General features: G+C 44.7%; 10 protein-coding genes across 10 annotated transcripts; 5 read left to right on the top strand and 5 right to left on the bottom strand.

The window, feature by feature from the left end:
- Window positions 1–69: 69 nt before the first annotated feature.
- Window positions 70–1,059, bottom strand: J056_000280 (Siderophore biosynthesis regulatory protein URBS1; the record flags this gene model as incomplete). Its single annotated transcript, XM_009267678.1, has 1 exon — window positions 70–1,059. The coding sequence occupies one exon, from the start codon at window positions 1,057–1,059 to the stop codon at window positions 70–72; it is 990 nt and encodes a 329-aa protein (XP_009265953.1).
- A 1,186-nt stretch (window positions 1,060–2,245) lies between these two features.
- Window positions 2,246–3,982, top strand: J056_000281 (Para-aminobenzoate synthase; the record flags this gene model as incomplete). The annotated part of the gene is made up of 2 exons (XM_009267679.1): window positions 2,246–3,821; window positions 3,870–3,982. 2 exons carry the CDS (start codon window positions 2,246–2,248, stop codon window positions 3,980–3,982), a joined length of 1,689 nt encoding a protein of 562 aa, XP_009265954.1.
- Window positions 3,983–4,116: 134 nt separating this feature from the next.
- Window positions 4,117–4,986, bottom strand: J056_000282 (putative choline-phosphate cytidylyltransferase; the record flags this gene model as incomplete). The annotated part of the gene is made up of 1 exon (XM_009267680.1): window positions 4,117–4,986. The coding sequence occupies one exon, from the start codon at window positions 4,984–4,986 to the stop codon at window positions 4,117–4,119; it is 870 nt and encodes a 289-aa protein (XP_009265955.1).
- Window positions 4,987–5,054: 68 nt separating this feature from the next.
- Window positions 5,055–5,418, top strand: J056_000283 (uncharacterized protein; the record flags this gene model as incomplete). The annotated part of the gene is made up of 3 exons (XM_009267681.1): window positions 5,055–5,172; window positions 5,224–5,328; window positions 5,381–5,418. The coding sequence occupies 3 exons, from the start codon at window positions 5,055–5,057 to the stop codon at window positions 5,416–5,418; spliced, it is 261 nt and encodes an 86-aa protein (XP_009265956.1).
- A 43-nt stretch (window positions 5,419–5,461) lies between these two features.
- J056_000284 (uncharacterized protein) lies at window positions 5,462–6,506 on the bottom strand (the record flags this gene model as incomplete). Its single annotated transcript, XM_009267682.1, has 3 exons — window positions 5,462–5,601; window positions 5,655–6,131; window positions 6,179–6,506. The coding sequence occupies 3 exons, from the start codon at window positions 6,504–6,506 to the stop codon at window positions 5,462–5,464; spliced, it is 945 nt and encodes a 314-aa protein (XP_009265957.1).
- A 1,211-nt stretch (window positions 6,507–7,717) lies between these two features.
- On the bottom strand, window positions 7,718–9,254 carry J056_000285 (Chitin deacetylase; the record flags this gene model as incomplete). The annotated part of the gene is made up of 4 exons (XM_009267683.1): window positions 7,718–8,440; window positions 8,493–8,741; window positions 8,803–9,101; window positions 9,158–9,254. 4 exons carry the CDS (start codon window positions 9,252–9,254, stop codon window positions 7,718–7,720), a joined length of 1,368 nt encoding a protein of 455 aa, XP_009265958.1.
- A 669-nt stretch (window positions 9,255–9,923) lies between these two features.
- On the top strand, window positions 9,924–10,989 carry J056_000286 (uncharacterized protein; the record flags this gene model as incomplete). The annotated part of the gene is made up of 2 exons (XM_009267684.1): window positions 9,924–10,071; window positions 10,118–10,989. 2 exons carry the CDS (start codon window positions 9,924–9,926, stop codon window positions 10,987–10,989), a joined length of 1,020 nt encoding a protein of 339 aa, XP_009265959.1.
- Window positions 10,990–11,750: 761 nt separating this feature from the next.
- Window positions 11,751–13,071, top strand: J056_000288 (uncharacterized protein; the record flags this gene model as incomplete). The annotated part of the gene is made up of 2 exons (XM_009267686.1): window positions 11,751–11,813; window positions 11,878–13,071. The coding sequence occupies 2 exons, from the start codon at window positions 11,751–11,753 to the stop codon at window positions 13,069–13,071; spliced, it is 1,257 nt and encodes a 418-aa protein (XP_009265961.1).
- Window positions 13,072–13,241: 170 nt separating this feature from the next.
- J056_000289 (Dual specificity protein phosphatase 7) lies at window positions 13,242–14,414 on the top strand (the record flags this gene model as incomplete). The annotated part of the gene is made up of 2 exons (XM_009267687.1): window positions 13,242–13,607; window positions 13,659–14,414. The coding sequence occupies 2 exons, from the start codon at window positions 13,242–13,244 to the stop codon at window positions 14,412–14,414; spliced, it is 1,122 nt and encodes a 373-aa protein (XP_009265962.1).
- Window positions 14,415–14,803: 389 nt separating this feature from the next.
- J056_000290 (uncharacterized protein) lies at window positions 14,804–18,891 on the bottom strand (the record flags this gene model as incomplete). The annotated part of the gene is made up of 4 exons (XM_009267688.1): window positions 14,804–15,205; window positions 15,255–15,484; window positions 15,542–17,680; window positions 17,727–18,891. The coding sequence occupies 4 exons, from the start codon at window positions 18,889–18,891 to the stop codon at window positions 14,804–14,806; spliced, it is 3,936 nt and encodes a 1,311-aa protein (XP_009265963.1).
- Window positions 18,892–18,922: the final 31 nt, after the last annotated feature.

The raw sequence follows: 18,922 nt of genomic DNA on the forward strand, positions 1-18,922 counted from the left end.
GGATTAGAAAGCAAGGGGTGCGACTGCGTGTTTTGAAATAATAATACTATAATAGCGCTGCTACTCTTATCATTCTGTAGACTGTTGTATGGAAGGGAACTTAATTGGTGGTAGGTTAAGACTGAATGGATTCATCAAAGGTGGTTGTGAGGGTTCGTTATGCTTTCTTCTCTTGATTGGTAGTGGATCAGACACTGGTAGTGATCGATACTTTTCAACATCAGGATCTTTCGAAGGTTCGCTTGTGATTTGTTGAATTTGAGAAAATTTCGGTATCGATGGCAAATGAGGTGGTGATATTGCTTGATAGTGCATAGGGGAAAGGTTTGACTGATACTGTTGAAATTGATAGTATTTTTGCTGTTTAGCTTCGTGTTGATTGAGGTCACTCAATTGAGATTGAGCTTGTTGTAACGATATGGTAATAGAATTCAAGTGACCTTGATATGCTTGCTTTTGTTGTTCCAAATTCGAACAATGCTGCTCTAATTGCAATTTGCTCAAATTTGGTGGTTGTGGTGATTTCATTGTCTTGTACGTACCACCAAACTCAGGTTCGTCTGATGAAGCGGAAGATGTCGATTGTCGTTTGAGTGGATTGGGATGAATGCTAAGTTCTTTAGTTGATGATGCTGGCACACCTCCATCTTGTATACCCATTAAAGTTACGGCTGCTTCGTGCTCATTTTGAGGGATTGAGTGTTGATTTTGGGGTGTAAGGTTGTTGAGTGGTGAATTAACTTGAGGGAGAGGAACAGATGAAGTTGGAACAGATGAAGGCATTCTCTTTCTTCTCTTTATGATAGTCTTTTTCATATGTACGGGCCTGGGAGCGTTATGAAGTTTCTGATAAAGACCACAGGCGTTACATTGAGGTTTGCCATCATCAGTTCTTCTCCAAAGAGGGGTAGTAGTGGTGTTGCAATTTGCACACTGTAAGCCACCTAACTGTTGTGCGTGGTGTTGTTGCTGTTCGGGATTTAGAGTGTTGGGTGGGGAGGGTGCGGGAGCGGGCGCAGGAACGGGAGGTTGCGGGACCGAAGAACTGGATTGAGACATCTCTTGAGATTTTTGTAGTTGATGCCTTTGAGCGTTGTTATATGCGGGACAACCAGTGCAAGAGCTAGTACCACCTGTACCGTTGCAATAACCGCCACCGGGACAACTGCCAGAGGTCTTCAGAACTTCGGATTGATTTATACAAGTAGATTGTAATGTGGTTGGCCTTGGAGTGTTTCTATTCTTTTCGTACAATCCTTATCAGATATCGTTATCAGCGGATAGTAATTGAGATAAGAGATTCTACTCACCACACGCATTACATAAATTCTGATCATTAAGGCCACGCCTCCATAGGGGAGTATTCCAAGTACCGCAATTTGAGCATGTGGTTTTGATCGCTGCATCACTTGTACTGCTTTGTGATATTGCAGCGCTTGTACTTGGTACTGGTTGCTCAATTCTCTCTATCTGTGCCGTGGACATGAATTATTGTGGTGGTAAGGAACAACGACGTCTCGACGAATGAGATGCGAGATATTATAAAGATTTACAATTATTTTCTATTTTATTGCTTTGATCTTAAGCGATTAGACTATTTCACTTTCATAGCCTCATCCGGGTTTGCTTAACTGTTTTCATTCAATGTGAAGTTTTTCACCACCTAGATTGTGTGGATCATCATCAGATAAATAAACGATTTCATCCGTTGTGGAGGCTGGTGAGATGGGTATTTTAACACTGTTAACACACAACAACCATGACGATCAAGTTGTTGATTGTAGATCATCACGATTCTTATACGAATAATATACTCAGTCTGTTAGCTGGGATTGAAGGTATATACACATTGGTCATAAATCATGATAAATTGTTTGATTACAAGTCAATCGATTCATTCGACGGCATAATTATCAGCCCAGGTCCAGGAAGATCTGATTATGATAGCGATTTCGGGATAAGCGCGAGTATAATCAAATATGCTTTAACCATAAATAAACCTTTATTAGGTATTTGCTTGGGTCATCAAGGCATAGCAACCACTCTATCACCTCAGTCCCGGTTGATCCCTGTGAATAGCTTGAAACACGGCCATATCACTCCTATATCATTAAGCGAAAGCCCTTTGTTTAGAAATATTCAATCCATTATTAATGTTGTCACTTACAACTCACTCACTATCAATCCACCCCTTTTCAACCATTTCAACATAATTGCGACTGAATTACATGACAGGAGCTCTATCATGGCTTTAGAACACTCCTACGCTCCTCTTTACGGCTTACAATTCCATCCTGAATCCATTCAATCTCAACATGGTTCACTTATCATGAACAATTTCTTAGATATTTGCCATAAATTCAAGAATGTCACTCTAGAAATACCAACCCATCTCATAGAAAGCTCTTCTATTGCAATTCCATCTCAATCAACGCCCTGCGTCCAGGAATCTGCATTTAAAGTGACGCAGCGACCACTTGATCTACCAGATGATCCTCAACAAGTCTTCAATTATAGCGTCAGACAATTAACAGGACTAGGAAGTGTCTGGCTAGACTCTGCGAGACTCATTCAAGGTGTTGAATCCATGTCTTATCTCGCAAAACCTGCTATTGCAATATCATTCAAGCTATCAGATCATTCTTTGAGCATAAAAACGGAGCATGAGGGATTTCAAGTAACTATAAATAGCTCATTTTGGAGCTGGTTTGATAAACTGCAGAATTTGATAGAGAGTTTAATAGATAAATCCCACATCAACTGCTTTTCAGTAGGATGGGTTACTGCATTGGGGTATGAACTCGGCAAAGAGTCGTTAGAAGGATATAACACGTGCCAGACGAAGCTCGACACCGATCATAATCAACGAAATCAACATAATCAAGTCGATGCCCTTCTGCTCTTCTGCAACAAAGTGCTTGCTTTCAACCACATCGAAAAAGCTTGGACGGAGTATGGGTTGGAGCAGACAGACAGGATTGACTACGACAGTCTACCGCTAGAAGATGGCATGCGATTCATCCTCGATCGATTGCTCACCCCGCTACACACCGCACCACAATCTCAGACTACACATCCTCCCCCACAACACCAATTCAAATGCACACACACACCCGAATCATACATCCGCGCGATAGAAGAAGCACGTCACCAAATAGCCCTAGGTGAAAGTTACGAATTGTGCCTAACGACGCGGTTCACAGCCGATGCCAGCGACATGGACCAGGAAGGTTGCTGGGAAGTATATAAGCAGCTGCGAGCGTCAAATCCAGCCCCATACGCAGCGTTTATCAACACACCCTGTCTGAATTTCGCAATACTAAGCAGCTCCCCGGAGCGTTTCATGAGGATGGATCGCGACAGAGCAGTGGAAATGAAACCCATCAAGGGCACAGTAGGCAGGGACAAGAATGATGTCCTGCGTGATGAGCAGCTAGCTGTTCATCTCCGCGATGACGTTAAGGAAAGGGCTGAGAATCTCATGATTGTTGATCTGATTAGATCCGATCTAATGTCTTTCTGCGAGCCGGCGTCAGTGTATGTGCCACACTTGATGTGTATAGAAACTTTCGAGCTGGTTCATCAGCTTGTGAGTACCATCAGAGGTAGACGCACTCCCAACGTCGGCGTTGTGGATGGTATCAGACGTTCGTTCCCGCCTGGCAGTATGACCGGAAGTCCGAAATTACGCTCTGTCAGGATATTGGAAAGACTTGAGGGAACTAATAGAGGTTTCTACTCGGGTTGTATTGGCTACATAGGCGTAAACGGTTGCACGGATCTATCTGTCGTGATACGGACAATCGTATATGCTGATCAGGGTGAGCATACTACCTAAGCACTATTCAAACCCACTCATCACGCATTAGAATTCAATATTGGTGCTGGGGGTGCAATCACATACCCTTCCATCCCTCAAAAAGAGTGGCAGGAAGTCCTCACCAAAGCCCGCTCTGTAGTGGGCACACTTATAGATTATTAGTTTACTTGGATACTGTTGTTGTATTGCATTTTTTGGTATGAATCAAAGTAATTTTACGTGAACAAGACTTAAAAAAAGAACACCTTTAGCTATCCACTAGAGATGCAAATGACTGTGAGAGCTTAACAGAGATTTCATCTGCTAGTTGAACATAGTTCAGGTTGATCAATTTTAATGAGCTTTTTATCGAATTGGCCTGATTTATACTGACGAAGAATTCTCGCCAAAAGATCAGAAGTTGATATTCCATTTGTTCGTCTGGTTGGTATAAACCTTCCTTGAGCTTTGACGAAAGTGTAGACATCTTCGTGTCCCTGTGCAACATATGGTTCGCCATCATGAGCAACGAAATCTATCTTGTGATGATCCAAGAAGGCCTGGTTGATAACCCAAGGTGCATCCTCAATAACCTCATCGACCCATCTGCTATTTCTCACTGACTCTGCTCTCTCGAAATCGCTCATAACAGGCTTGGATTTGTGTGACTGACAAGTCTGCGCCGAGCAAACACCAACGATCAGCTCTACGTTCTCGAAAGACAGTTTAGCCTGTCGGAGTTGGAGAGAGTGGCCGACGTGGAACAAGTCGTAAACGCCATCTGCATATATTCTAATAGGACGATCGCTTGGCGGGTCAATTGTAAGAAAAGACTTGACGTAGCTTTGAATAGATTGAGGGGTGAAATTGGATGTCGATTGGTCTGCGAACTGGTCGACGTGCTTCGTTAAAGGAGCAGCTGGAGGTGTTCCACTGTCGATATTCGCAGTGGCAGAAGACTCGACGTCTCCATCGTAAGTCTGTGAATCTGTAGCCTTCTTCGACTGCGATTGTACATTCTTGAACTGCTCGTGCTCGTCTGTCTTAAGCTGCTGTTGCTGGTGCTGTTTAGGCAGCGCCTCGTAGTCCGAGCTCGACAGTGGATCGAGATCATTATCCTCCTCGCTGCCATCCCTCGAGCTGGAAATGATCGCTTCTGGTTCTCCACGTTTTCTGTTTATGTTCATCCTCGACGTCAAGTCCTAACAAGCAATTTCAAGTAAAAACGATCATCATCTGAATATATGCTTGATAAATGCACGGCGATCTAATTTCACTAGACGAATCAGCGCCTATCATCAATAATCTATCCAATCAATTTCACGGCGTTGACGGTGTACTCGTTCTCGATAAATCTCAATTCTGTATCGGCGGTGAGCGATCACTGTGTTTCTATCCAAACGCTTTATCTGACTCTATCACAGCCAGTGGCTCTCTCAAGCAGTCTGATGCCTCTGTCGTCGCTGAGTTGACCGATAACGTGTGCACAACCTTCAACAACGTCTACAAAATCCATCTTAGCGATAATCGTGGGTATGTACTGGATTTGTTGCTTTATACAGCTATTCTCAACCTCCTCAGCTACTTATACCTCCTCAACAACCAACGAATCACTTTAGCCATCTTGAAGTCACAATGACCCATTTGTACATTATTACATATTTAATCAGTATCCGCAGTAGCCTTTGACAGCTCCTTACGTATCTGTGTCGAACTCAACTTCAATTCCGCGCTCTGATCTACCAAGTCGATGACAAACACATCCAGTTCCTTGATCTTGTTCTCCTGCCTCTTGGCGTTGACTAAACGGAGTGGAGTGTTAGGCGGAAGACAGACCATATAAAGTGCAACCCACTCGCATCAGATCCTGACAGCGTCTCTGTCGACACCACGATACCGTCGATGTCACTATCCGTGGCCGTCGGTCCGTAGACATCATCGAGTGTGAATATATCGCATTCCAATTGTGGTGCTAGTCGTCTGACAAATGCATCCACAGTCGCCTTGCGTGTGTGTATTGATTCCAATATCTCTGCGTTGTTCTTGCGCGTGAGCAGCGCCGGTCCTGACTTCTTAGCAAGGAATACGACGCGGAAGAAGAAATGCTCACCTGTAACCCCAACAACTACCCTCCTTATGCTGAGATAGACAGCTAGCGTTAACAATACTTTGTGTCCCGCGTGTAGATGGTCGAAAGTACCCCCGAGGGCGACAGTCTGGTGAACACCGACATGTACCCGCTCACTGCCAACTGTTTGTGTACCTCCTAAACTATCCACAACACGCTTATAAGGCACGTCATCCACGTTTGCACCTTTGAGAGAATCAAAGACTATTTCACTTGGTTAGAGGGCGGAATTGAAACATAGACTAGCTTACCAGATGGAGTGGAGAAAATTATATCCCAACCGCTCATTCTCGCCTTGTGGATCCAATCAGGCTGCCAGAATGCATCGAACCACACGTCAATGTTACCACCCCACCAGTTACATTTATTTTGTCTGCTCTCCAATAATAGGCTATATACTTCAATTAAAAATGACTGGAATTCCTTGCATCGCTGCTCGGGCTCGGGCTGCGAAGGCAGCTGTCCTATAAATATCAATCCGATATCGCTGGCCTCCTCAGCTGCCTCTTTCAATACGCCAATCAGTTCCGGGTATAAGATTAATTTTGCTGGTAAAGGAAGTATAGCGACCGTTCTCATTATCTAGTGATGACAGTGAAAAAGTGACATATTACGACATATGATCATCTTTGTATCGATATCTCTATAATAACTCTGCTTCTCATCGTCTACTGATCACTCGTATGATATTCGTCTCATCTCAAATTATTTGTCTGTTTTGTATACCCATTTGAATTATAATATCCAAGTGAGAATTATCCACTAGCTCTTTCAGAAATCTCCCCCTATTTCTGACCAGCAGCTGCGATGAACCAAGACATAATGTGCTTCTCGTTGTTTCTCATAAGCTTGTACTTCTAGCCGTTAGCAAACACTGTGAGAGCACATTATACGAGTGTTGAGATGATTCAGTGAAGAGATAAATCGCGCTTGAAATGCAAAGATTCGAGAATCTTTCCTATGAACCGAGTGTTTGACGTCACTCGTTCAACTACGTGTATATCTGGCAGTACCTTTGAAATGTAATGAGGTGGATATTTGGATGTGGCTCTTTCTAATCGTATTATTATTCACAACTTTTCAATGGAGTTGGCATATCTACATTTTTGTCCTTACAAGTGAATCCTACTTGTACAGCGACGGCAATATGTGTATGCGGAAGAAACTTTTTGTCGCTAGAGTTTTGAAAGTATATTTATCCATTGCGCATACAGATATAGAACGATTATCAAGGAACAGTGCGATGTCATTGCATCGTCGGAAGTTTTTCACGACCAAGCTCACACCACGCAGTCTGCTTTCGCAAATTAATACATCGCCTTCATCCGCAGCAGCAATATTATCCACTGACATCTTCATGATCCCTGCAATGAATGCGATATTTATAGAAAATACAGCTCAATCTTCTAGAGTGATCGATATTCCTCCATCAGTGGAGGACACCGTATTAAAAATACAATATTGATTACAGAGAGAAATGATCACTTACACAAAAAATGAAAGTTACCGAAAATGTCTATCATGTATGTGAAGAGAATGAAAAATCACATGAAACAATTGTCTCCCATGATGAGTATAGTTAATCCCGAAAAATATGGTGCCTGAGAGTTTAATTGTACGTCCTATCTTTTTTCGTGCAAATGTAAAAACGTAAAAACGTAAGAGTGATAAATAAAAATGACAAAAGTTGATCCTCAACTCCGTGTATATAATCCATTGTATTGAAATTGAAACCAGTATCCCACTGGTGATATATATTCAACACACCTTAAATCAATTCAGCCTACTCTTTAGAGAGCGAAAGTGACGAATGCAGTAGAAAGCATCAATGCAGCGCCAGAAGCAAGTGAGAAGGAACCACCGAATGAGAAAGCGCTGGAATCACCGTCTTCGTCGCCGTCACCGTCACCGTCGGTATTATCGTTGCTGTTCGTGCTTGCTGCTTGTGCTTTAATAATATCTGTAGCTGAGGCACCTTCAATTGAAGCGACGGTTGGGTTAGCTACGGTGGCCAATGCTCCGTTGGTACCGGTAACGGTTGCTGGAGGGTGTTCATTTGAATTGGTCGAGGTGGCAGCTTCTACCGAGGTGCCATTGTAGACATCTGAAACATACTCAGCAAAAGTCTCCCCGGTATTTTCGTCATCATCTCCGACATAGAGGTTGGTGATGTTTCTAGCAGCGTAGAATGGAACAACGTATTCAAACGCGTCTCTGATCTTTGGGAACATCTTCATAAACATGTCCATTGTTGGACCAGTGATTTCGTGGGTGAGGACAATGGTTCCAGCATCATCAAATGTACCATTTTTAGCAGCATCAATAACATCTTGATAATTTTGTTCAACTTTGTCTGGGGTAACCTCTGTACCTATCTTCCAATCGTTAGTGTCATATTCCCAAAGTGCTGTTCTGAGACCGAGGCCCTCAGCGATGATACGGATACGGTCGTCAACGTCACCGAATGGTGGTCTCCAGCAAGTTGGGGTGACACCGGTGATTGCTTTGATAGCCTGTGGAGCGCGTTAGATTTGATCGCTCTAAGTAGTCATATCGTAAACTCACCTTGATTGGGTAATAAAGCTCGGCAAAGGCACCCTCATCGTCAAATGATGTCATGTAGTGGTGTGACCAAGTATGCAAGCAAATCTGGTGCCCATCTTCAACACCGCGTTGTGCTTGGTAAGGCCAATTCATTACGTTTGAGCCGATATAGAACATTGTTGCAGTAAGGTCGTTGTCACTGAGGAAGTTGTAGAATGTATTGTGACTGCAATTTGGACCGTCGTCAAAGCCCAGACTCCAAGTGTTTGGCTGTTTGCTGTGTGAGTTGTTGATAGGGAGAAAAATTTCAGCGAACGAACGCCACACTTACCTCCGGAGCTTTCCAGAAATCTTCAGCAAGTCCGTCTATCTTAGGAGAGGTGCACTTGTCATAGGTAAACCAGCAGTCAGGATCCGAGGCATCGTAGTCAGGCGTAGTGTTGGAGAAATCACCATCATGTGTACCCTTTGGCTGGATGTTGGACGGGATGACCTGCTTAATTTCGTTGTACTTTTGCTGTGCATCGTCATCACCATCGACAATAGTGGCTGGCTTCCAAATTTCAGGGAATTGGTCTTTGATGTTGTTAACGATATCTGCACTGTAAGGTTGACATTCTTCGGTAGGATCTGCAATGAACGAGAATAATTAGAAAAGTCAATCATCCAAGGGCTTTACTCCTCACCAGTGCTTTGGGCAGCTGAAGCCATATCGGTAACACTAGCAGACTGAGCACTTGCTAATCCCAGCAGGCTCAAGTAAGCAAAGTTTTTGAGTATCATTGATGGTGGTGGTGTACTTTGAACGAAATATTAGGCCTGAGGGTCTACTCCACTTTGTGTACCTTGCTGCGATATAAAAATTCTTATTTGTGTCTAAGACCAGTGCATGTCTGAGGGCTTATAGATCTCGATAAAGCCGTAAAACAACTATAAATTTTTCGCAGAGCCCTGATAACACTCTGTCCGCCTTATTGTGCAAGGCTATCGCATTTTCTTTGCCGAGCTTAGAATCGACGCACGGGCCAGCTAGGCGTACGAGGTTCGACATCCCAGAATAACACAGAGGATCAGTAACATCGAAGGTTGCAGAAAAGTGTTACTATTTTAACCTGTGTCTTCCTGGATTTTTCCTGTGGCTTTTTTTGGAGGCAGCTAGCGGGATTTTTTGGGTGTTTGTAGTGGACGCAGCGATAACTAGAAAGAGAATGCTGTAGATGCCACAGACAACTTCTCCACTTCACACGTCAAATAAGCCTCCACAGGGCAAGCGTTGTAAAATCACGATTCCCACCACTCCCGAAGCCACCAGAACGCAGAAGCGCTGCACGAGAGTTGAGGCACCGTTTTCTCGCTTGTAAAATATACATCTTTGCACTCTTTACACACAAATTTTGCCCGGTTGATTACGCCCTCATTGGTTACGTCTGGTCACGTTTCCCCAACGACAAAATGGAAAGAGAGGGGAGCTATATTGGAGACGGCGAGCACATTAGCCACAATCCAAGGCTTTCTAGGCTACTGCAGAATTCACCATCCATGTCAACTTCACCGACGAGTTCGCTGGTGTCTTCCTCTGCGGCGTCTATATTTGAGCGCGGTGAGTGGATTAAAGGCGTGCGCGAAGCACACTAAGACGAACACAGATATCGAGCCAGCCCATCCAATTCACACTGGCTTCCTTGGATCGAGAGAGGCCACAGACTTATCAACAGCGCCGGCACTGACAGAAGCATTTGAGGCTTTCGTCGGCAGCAATCCACAAGACTCAATCGGTGTTGAAATGACTTCAAACGTCGACTGGGGCAGCAACAACTTACAATCGAGTATGATCAACAGTCCGTCGCAATCACTTATTCTTCCACCGCCTTCTCCTCCAACGCAAGACTCAGCGCTAGCTCCTGGCATACAATCATCTATCTTACCAGCATCGCCACCAAATTCACCACCGCCACCGACACACCAACCACAGACATCATCACCACTAAACCCACTCGCGAATCAATCACCAAGACTAGCATCACAGTCGCAATCCCTCGGCAGCACTTCCCCATCGCCCAATCTCTTAGAAAGTCCCGGCGCGTGTCACAGGATCAGCCTGCTCAGTTACGGGGACGTTATAACCGAGAGACCTACATCAGCTGTACCGCTGCAGACTGCGCTAAACCAACAGTCGCCACCGCAGTCCCATCTTCTCAATGAGGGCAACGAGGGCGCTGAAAGCAGTGCATCTCCTGCTGCGAATTACGTTGAAGAGCGTAACAGGGAAGTTGAGAGAGCGGCTTTGAGTAAAGGTTTGGAAGCGCGTCTGGAGGCACTTTCGTTCCCTGAACCAGCTCTCACGCAAAATTTACCTCCAATGCGGCCCTCTTCAAGGAATGTTTCGCCGGTTCCGCCAGTCGCGTCTGATTTACCAGCTCCTGCGCCATCTGAAGAGCGTTACATTGAAGAGAAGGAGACAGTAACAGAGAGAGGTGCTGAGAGATTGTCACATCGTATTCAATCATTGGCTGTTTGAACGTGAGGTAGTGAATTAGTGAGGCAGTGAGGCAGCGAATCAGAGAATCAATAAATTAGGCTACTAATAAATATTAAAACGCACCAAACCACGCAAACAATCTTAAGTAATCAAAACACTTTCGATTCAAGATTTAGGATCAAATATTTTTAGGTTTTTAAATGTAAGCAGTACATATGTAATTTTGATGTATAGAAGATTAGTCATAAGTCAGGAACATATTTAGTAACGTGTTTAAACGCATTCTTGTTACAATGGAATTTGCCTAAAGTGAAGTGCAAGAGTTGTGTGCCACTGAAAGATAAAGTTGCAAATAAACAATAAAATTTGCTGATGACATCGAGAGTTAGCTGGCTTTTACGTTCATCACCGCCGAGGAAGCCGTGTATGGCCATTTGTAAGAAGCTTTAGTCAATATTATTGACGTCAGTGTCGCGAGATATTCAGTGAGGAGGTGATATTGGATCAATTAAGAATCATTAGAGTAGTTTTGTCATTATTTTCAGAGGCATTTCTATCAAGCTTGAGAAACTTCAAAAAAAGTGTAAAAGAAATACAGATTTTGCTTAGTTTGGAGAGACACAGACGTAAAGTCATATATGAAATATACAATGATTACAATAGACCATCCGTAGCCATAGATTAGAATCCATCGAATCACTCAATCACATCCTATGCACGTATCCATTTGGAGTGATGACGTTACACAATCTTAAACTTGAATCTCACTCTCTTGAACACTTACATCCAAGTAATACAAAATGATTAACACCGCAGGCCAAAGACGTCGTTCTTCCATCGATCCAAGCAAGCTCCAGCCTATGGTTAGTTGCGAATGTTAGCGTGTAAGCGCATGAGCATACGAGCACTCCCTTACGCCCCTCACAGTACAAGGTTCAGCACAAGCCAGGACCACAATTCAACGTCATGTTCATCGGCGCCGGAAATATCAACTTCGGCTCCGATGAAGGTCCTTGGAACCACAGTGCTCGTATTGAGAACAAGTGGGGCACAAGGCTTCGTGTTACAGCACTTGTAGATCCTTCAAAGGGTAGAGCGGATCAGGAGCTCGAGAAGAAGAGATCTTCATTCGTTGCGATTGCTTACAACGACACCAAATGGTTCTCAAACCTCAATGATGCCGTCGCTGGTTTGAGACCTGATGAGCTTCCAGATGCGATCATTGTTGGTGCACCACCACAATTCAGAGGTGGTTTGAACCCACCAGCCAACCTCGAGTTGGATTTGATCGACAAATTCCCAAATGCTGCTCTCTTCTTGGAGAAGCCAGTGACAACTGGTCCAGCTAAAGAAGCCGTTGAGGTCGGTAAGAAGATTGCTGCAGCAGGGAACGTTACATCAGTTGGATATATGCTGCGTTATTCACGTGCTGTTCAAACCATGATCAAGATTATTGAAGAGAACAACTTGACTGTTATTGGCACAGTTGCCAGATACATAGCAGCTTATGAGAAGATTGCAAAGGAAGACTGGTGGGACAAGGCACGCTCATGTGGTCCAATTGTCGAACAAGCCACTCACTTCTGTGATCTCTCAAGATACTTTGGTGGTGACGTCAGTTTGGACACTGTTCAAGCTCACTCAGTTGAGTGGAACGAGGAGCCAGGAAAGTTATCCAAGATGCCAATCAACGAGGAGAATATCAAAATGGAAGATCGTATCCCAAGATTTACCACCGCCAACTGGAAGTATGACACAGGAGCTGTAGGTACACTTGTACACGGAGTTGCGTTGCACGACACAGACTATTACACTGAACTTACAGTGTACACGGATGGACATCAATTGCGTTTAGTTGATCCATACAATAACCCAGCATTGTACATTAGGAAGCCAGGCTCGAATGCCGAGTCACACATGAGCTTTAGCAACGACGATTGTTTCTACTCAGAGATATCAAACTGGGGAGATGAGATTGAGAAGCACGCAGAGCACGTCACCGAAGAGGACCTTGACACGAGAATCCTTTCAACATATGAAGATGCTGTACAATCATACGAGTTAACATGGGCAATTCGTCACGCTGCTGAAGCAGGTAGAAAATTCCCTGCTCAAAAGTAAGCACGGTCGATCAACCGAACCGCAGCGGGAAAAACGGAGAAAGCAAAGCAAAGCACGTAAAGGAATGATTAAAGAGATAATGAGATGATGTAAAAGATAAATAATTAAAATAAAAATTCTTTGTCGATTTTAGTGATTGATTCCTATCTCATGGCTTCATAGCAGCTGCCATGAGATTGAAGCCGCAACTGAAAAAGCTGGAAACGTCGCATGGGGAAATAAACCGATTGGACATTAAATCTGCGCCTTCAATACAATCAATAACTTCATTCGATCCAACAGTTTTAATATCGAATAGTGTTATAATTGGGCCAGAGCCGGCGTGCAAGACAGACGTGGATTGTTTAAAGCGTATGGGGATTAAGCAGATACTCAATACAGCTAGAGAGTGCGATGATCCTTTAAAACTCTCAAATGAGTTCAAATACTTGAAATTGGACATGATTGATAACCCAGGTGCCATCAACGTACAGGATTTCTTAAATAAGGGAAGCGATTTCATTGACGATGCTAAATTACATTCAAGGCCTATATATGTGCGTTGTTTAGCGTTAATAATGTATCCCTCACTAATATCCCTTGAACAGGTACACTGTAAAGCTGGTAAATCAAGATCGGTAGCAATAGTCATCGCACATCTCATCAGAGCCAATAGATGGGATATTAATAGAGCTTACGACTATGTTAAGCAAAGAAGGGAATCAGCCTCTCCTAATATCGGTTTTATTGCCGAGTTAATGCTGTTTCAGAAAGACATGAATATCCTCGATTACAGTGAGAACAACGACGCTTCTACTTCTTCTACTACTACTCCTCATTCTCCTGATAAAAAGTTGAAATCTAACTTTGACGGCTTGACTGGCTGTCGAACACCTTCTTCAAGGCCACTGTCTGCAGGTCCAGGCGTACTCACCAAGGTCAAACAATCAAAACCTTCCCTTGAACATCGTGTAGAGGATGATTTAAAGAACAGACTCCACATTCAAGAGACACTAGGTAACCACTCTGAAGTTGAAAAGAAGGATAGGTCGGGAAGATATATACATCCTAAGAGGGCTCCCCTAGACAATCGCTTACAACCTCTGAGGAGGGTTTCTAAAGCTGGTCTTGAGTCTGCCACCCTTGACTTTCTTAAAGAGTTTGATTACGAGAAGGATGACCCGAGGAAGGAGAGTATACGAGAGCAGCCGAACGTCGAGAGCGGTAGTACAGGCGCAGATACGAGTATATCAGAAGCAGTGGCAGAGACAGAGATAGAAGCAGAAGCAGAAGCAGAAAGAAATCCAAAAAGCGATCATCCAAATAACAATACCAACATAGCACCATCTCTAGAGCAATCTTGATCAAGGCTTCTATTGAATCTTATTTTCTTCCCTCAACTTTCTCAGTTTTATCATCTACAGTTTTACGAACACTCATACTCTCACCCTCACTACGTTATCAACACACTCAATGTCATAATCGAAACATTCAATTCTAGATATCAGTTCGACGCGCTTATTTTATATCTCGCCCATTTATTCAAATTGAAAGAATCGGATCAAATAATTATTTTCCTTGTCATCAGCTTGTCACGAACGCTACTTCATCAGTCAATCTATTACGTCGAGTGTGATAAATATGATGCATTAAATATAAACCAAGCAATACAAATTAAGGAAAATGCTGTCCGTTGCGCATGTCTATAAGAGTATGAGTTGGGGTGTAGTGTGTGTGTGTGTGTGTGCATGAATTAAGAGAAGAAATATGGTGAGTTGACAACACCGCGTACATCGAAAGGTCCCTTAGAAGGTAAATCTGGGAGGGCGTCTTCCAATTTAATGTATTTACTCTTGATAAAGTCAGACAGTTGTTCGTCTTGTGAGAGTTGATCGATGTCTGTGTTTTGTTTTGATTTAATCAGTTCAATGGCTTCCAGGTCCTCTTTTGAGATGGATGCTGAGTGATCGTTTTCGTTATCGCTCTCACTCTCATTTTCCATTTCATTCTCACTCTCCATCTCTTCACTCTCCTTCGCACTCTTCCTTCCCTTCTTTTTAGTCGGGAGGACAGAGTTTAGTTTCGGATTTTCCTTATCAATTTTAGCGCCAAGAGATGACATAGGAATTCTGTAACCCTTGTAGCGTTCAACAACCTGTGCATCATGTGTCAGTAACTGGATCCACAAAGTTGCTCATACTAACTTCATCCCTCAGTCTTTTCAATATCTCTTCGCAATGCAGTTTGACGAAAGTATCTCTGATGATCTCCGACATGTGATCAACCGTGCTAGCGTGAGTCCAGTAACTGTCGTGCACGCTCGCGTATGTGATGCCGATCTGGCAGCACTGGAGTGCGGTGAGGATCATGTGGGTAGCATCGAGCGAGTGAATGAAATTAGGAGGGAATGCGCTTGCCTGTTTGATAGGGTTGACTGTGATGGGGGTGGAACAGGTAAGTGAAGGCAGGACACATAATAATTACTACTCACCTTCCGTTGGCAGATTAGGATCGGCAAGATAAACACTCTGGAGGAGCGTCGCTATCTGTTTCTTCTTAGCCTTACGATAAGGTTGCACGATAGGCAGACCGAGGGGAGTAGTCCAAATAACTGATGTCATTTGCTCCTTACTCGTACGCGAGGCTGTGCTCTTCCCGCTTGCGCTGCGTCCCTCAGCCGGTTCGAGAGCCTTGACTAGACGTTCTGGGGGGATGCTCTTACTGACGTATCGCGCGCTCATGCTGAGCCATTTCTGTATAGCATTCGCGCCTGAGAAGAGATCACCAATACTGCGCAGAACCTTCTTAGCGAGGTAGCTAGCAGTGGAGTATATAAGTTCTCGTGGAATGTCACCTCTATCTTGTAGCTGCTTATCAATTTGGTCTCGCGCCCCAATAAACGTAACGCCATACACAGTCGTCATTACCGTCTGCTTTACCACCTTACGCGTGATTTTGCCTTCGAGGAGCTTAGCGAAGGCGTTGTCATCGGTCTGTGCATCGCGTCGGATATCAGCTATAACTAAATCAGCTACCGCTGTATACACGTCGGAGGGACGGTCCGCTTGCTCAAGGTTAACTTGCTTCGCTCCCATCGGATCACCACCGAGAGCGGCATAGTGCTGCAGCCCATTACAAGTGCCGTCTTGGTGCACTGGTAAAGAACTTTCGTAGGCTAGTGGGTTGCTCGATTCAAGTGCTGCTTGTATCTCATAGCACGCCGCTAGACATTGCCATGGATCATCTGCTTTGAGCCACCAACCTCTGCCGTCCAGTGGTCGATCAGCTGAGTCGTAGATATCGGCAAGATGCTCATCTGCGAAATTCTCCCTTTCGTTGAATGACGCCTTGTCGTATCCGTATACATTCGCAAGATGGATTTTGAGCCACCGCATTCCTTTCTCGCCAAGTGGTCGAGTTTCGGCAAATTTTAGCAGCCCTCTACTAAGATCGTCGCCGATGTGGTTCAAATGCGGAGGAATTGGGTAAGCCCTACCACGGAAATCGAGAGTGTGGGGGAAATAGAACGTTTCATTGAGGAACGCCTTTGCTATTTCAAGTTTGTAATTGGTGTCGCATCGTATAGAGTGGTTGTTGCGTCTTTCGTTAACAACAGCCTTCATACTGATGAGGTAGTTAGAGCGTTGCTTCGGATCGCTCTCGTAGTTGGAGGGTTTGATAGGATCTGGTGTGTGAGTTGTCGCTGGTGGGATCTTAGCTACACCTTCTCCACTATTCCACGCCTGCTTCACTACTGCAAACACTTTCTGATTGACATTCCAGGGAGTCTGCCCCAAGACATCCAGTCCAGCCAACACAGGCTCCATCGTACCCTCGTTCGAAGCTTTAGCGATATAAGACTGCTGCTCGTTGGAGTCCTTGAACCTCATTGCGAAGTTCTTGTGAAAGAGATAGCCGCCATTATCGTACCTCAGCCAAGGTTTTGGTTTGACGAGCATGGGGAGATGGCGCGGGTGAATAGTACTACCGAGTGGGTCCTTATCTAGGCGATCAGCAACGACTGTATTCACTTTGATAACACCCAGCTTGCGTCCGCGTACGTACTGGTATGACTGTGAAAATGCCGGTTGTGTCTCCTTGATCTCCTCGCCGTCTCTGTCCGCAATGCGAGTGATTGTGGCGCATTCCATTAGCGAATCGACGAGGAAACTGCCCACTTTTATGCGTATCATCTGCGACCAATTCGGCGTCCATGCTCTGTTCATGCGTTCTTCGTGTACACGGGCGAGCGCACGCTCTGAGGCTATATCGTGCGGATATGCGAAATGTTCGTCGGGAGTGGATGTTCCCATCGCTTCATCAATCAGACCTGTAAACTCGGGCGATTTGAGATCGAGTTCTTTCTCAGCCTTCTTGTGATCAAAGTAGCGCAGCTTGCGCTTGACTTGCTTAGCGTCTGCTTCGACACCTTTAAGCGAGACACCGTGCTTGGATTTGAGTATTTCCGCGTGGTGCTCATTTTCGACTGCCTTTCCGACAGAAAGAAGTGCGCGCGTCGTCTTCATCCCTTCTGCTATCCCGCCTGTGCCGCTCAGACGAAGTATTTCGAGTACAGTGATCAGCGCCATCTTCTCCGAAGATAGGAGCGAGAGGAACGGAGAAATCTCATCTGGTGTAATGTGTAAGCTTGAAACAAGAAATTCACATAAACTTACTGATAAACTTGTCCTCTTTCGTCTTGTGTGTTTCGAGATGCATGTTCCTGTCTAACTTTTCTCCAATCAATACCGAAAGCTTCTTCCACCATTCCCACATGAGTTTCTGAAGTGGCTGGCCAGAGAGCGCGGTGGCTACACCAGCTTTCTCGAGCTCATTCATCTCATGCTCAAAACGCGCTTTGGCAGTTTCATAGGCGGATTCTTCGAGGAGGCGTTGACGTGCTGCTGGATCGGCAGCGAGTGTTTTAGAGGTGTGCCCGAGTGGCTTGAGTGACTGACGAAGTGAGTAAAGATTGTAAGGAGTTTCAGATGTCGACGGGCTCTTGACACCCATTATGTCTTGTTCCTCTTGAGTTGGCGTAGGGGTGTCTTGGTTGTCAGGCTCCATATTGTCTTCACTGTGGCCGTTGAGTGACCTCTCCAGCTCTGAGTGAATTTCTGCGAGCTCCTCAATAAGCGGAACATTTCCAGCGGTAGCGGCAGCTCTAGTCAGAACAGCGACAGCAGCGAATGATTCAGAGAGACTTGTAAAGTGATCATACTTTACGATAACGTCTCTGAGAGAAGGTTTGCCAGGGAGGTCTTTGACAGCATCGAGGAGTGGTTTGGAGCTGTACGTAGACTCCAAATGCCTGGCCATACCCTTCAACATGAGAGTCCAAGTCTCAAGCTCCCACTTCACGCCCTCTTTATCGCCACAAAGGGCATTCCAGAGCTTGAAAGCCTCACCAATGAACTTGTCGTTTCTCGAGTTATCAGCCTCTTGGAAGTAGCGTTCGATAAATTTGTTATAAATGGTCACATCGAGAGTGGAGTAGTTATTATCAGCATAATTGCGTATTTGCTTATCGCGTAGATTTTGAAAAACACCCTGGGCTCTGTCGAGAAGGAAGGGAGAAGACAAACAGGCTTCGAGGATAGCGAAGAGTTCCTGGTTATCGGATGTGGGGTAGATGGAAGAGTGCTGATCGTTGATATCGTCATTGGGACGTGGAGTTGGGAGGAGAGTGCGCTTATTGTAGTTGTAGATGAGATCTGTTGAGTGGTGTGGCTGTGTGGATTGTAACTTTGATTGAATCTTAAGCAATTTTGGTGTATGTTGTAGTGCTGATACACCCCGTAGCCTTCTCAGGCTTCTTCCTGGGGCAGATCTGCTCAGCATTTCCTCGTGGTATGGGAGCAAGAGATGAGCA

The sequence above is a fragment of the Wallemia ichthyophaga genome (genome assembly GCF_000400465.1).
Source record: "Wallemia ichthyophaga EXF-994 unplaced genomic scaffold scaffold1, whole genome shotgun sequence".
NCBI classification, from domain to species: Eukaryota; Fungi; Basidiomycota; class Wallemiomycetes; order Wallemiales; family Wallemiaceae; genus Wallemia; species Wallemia ichthyophaga.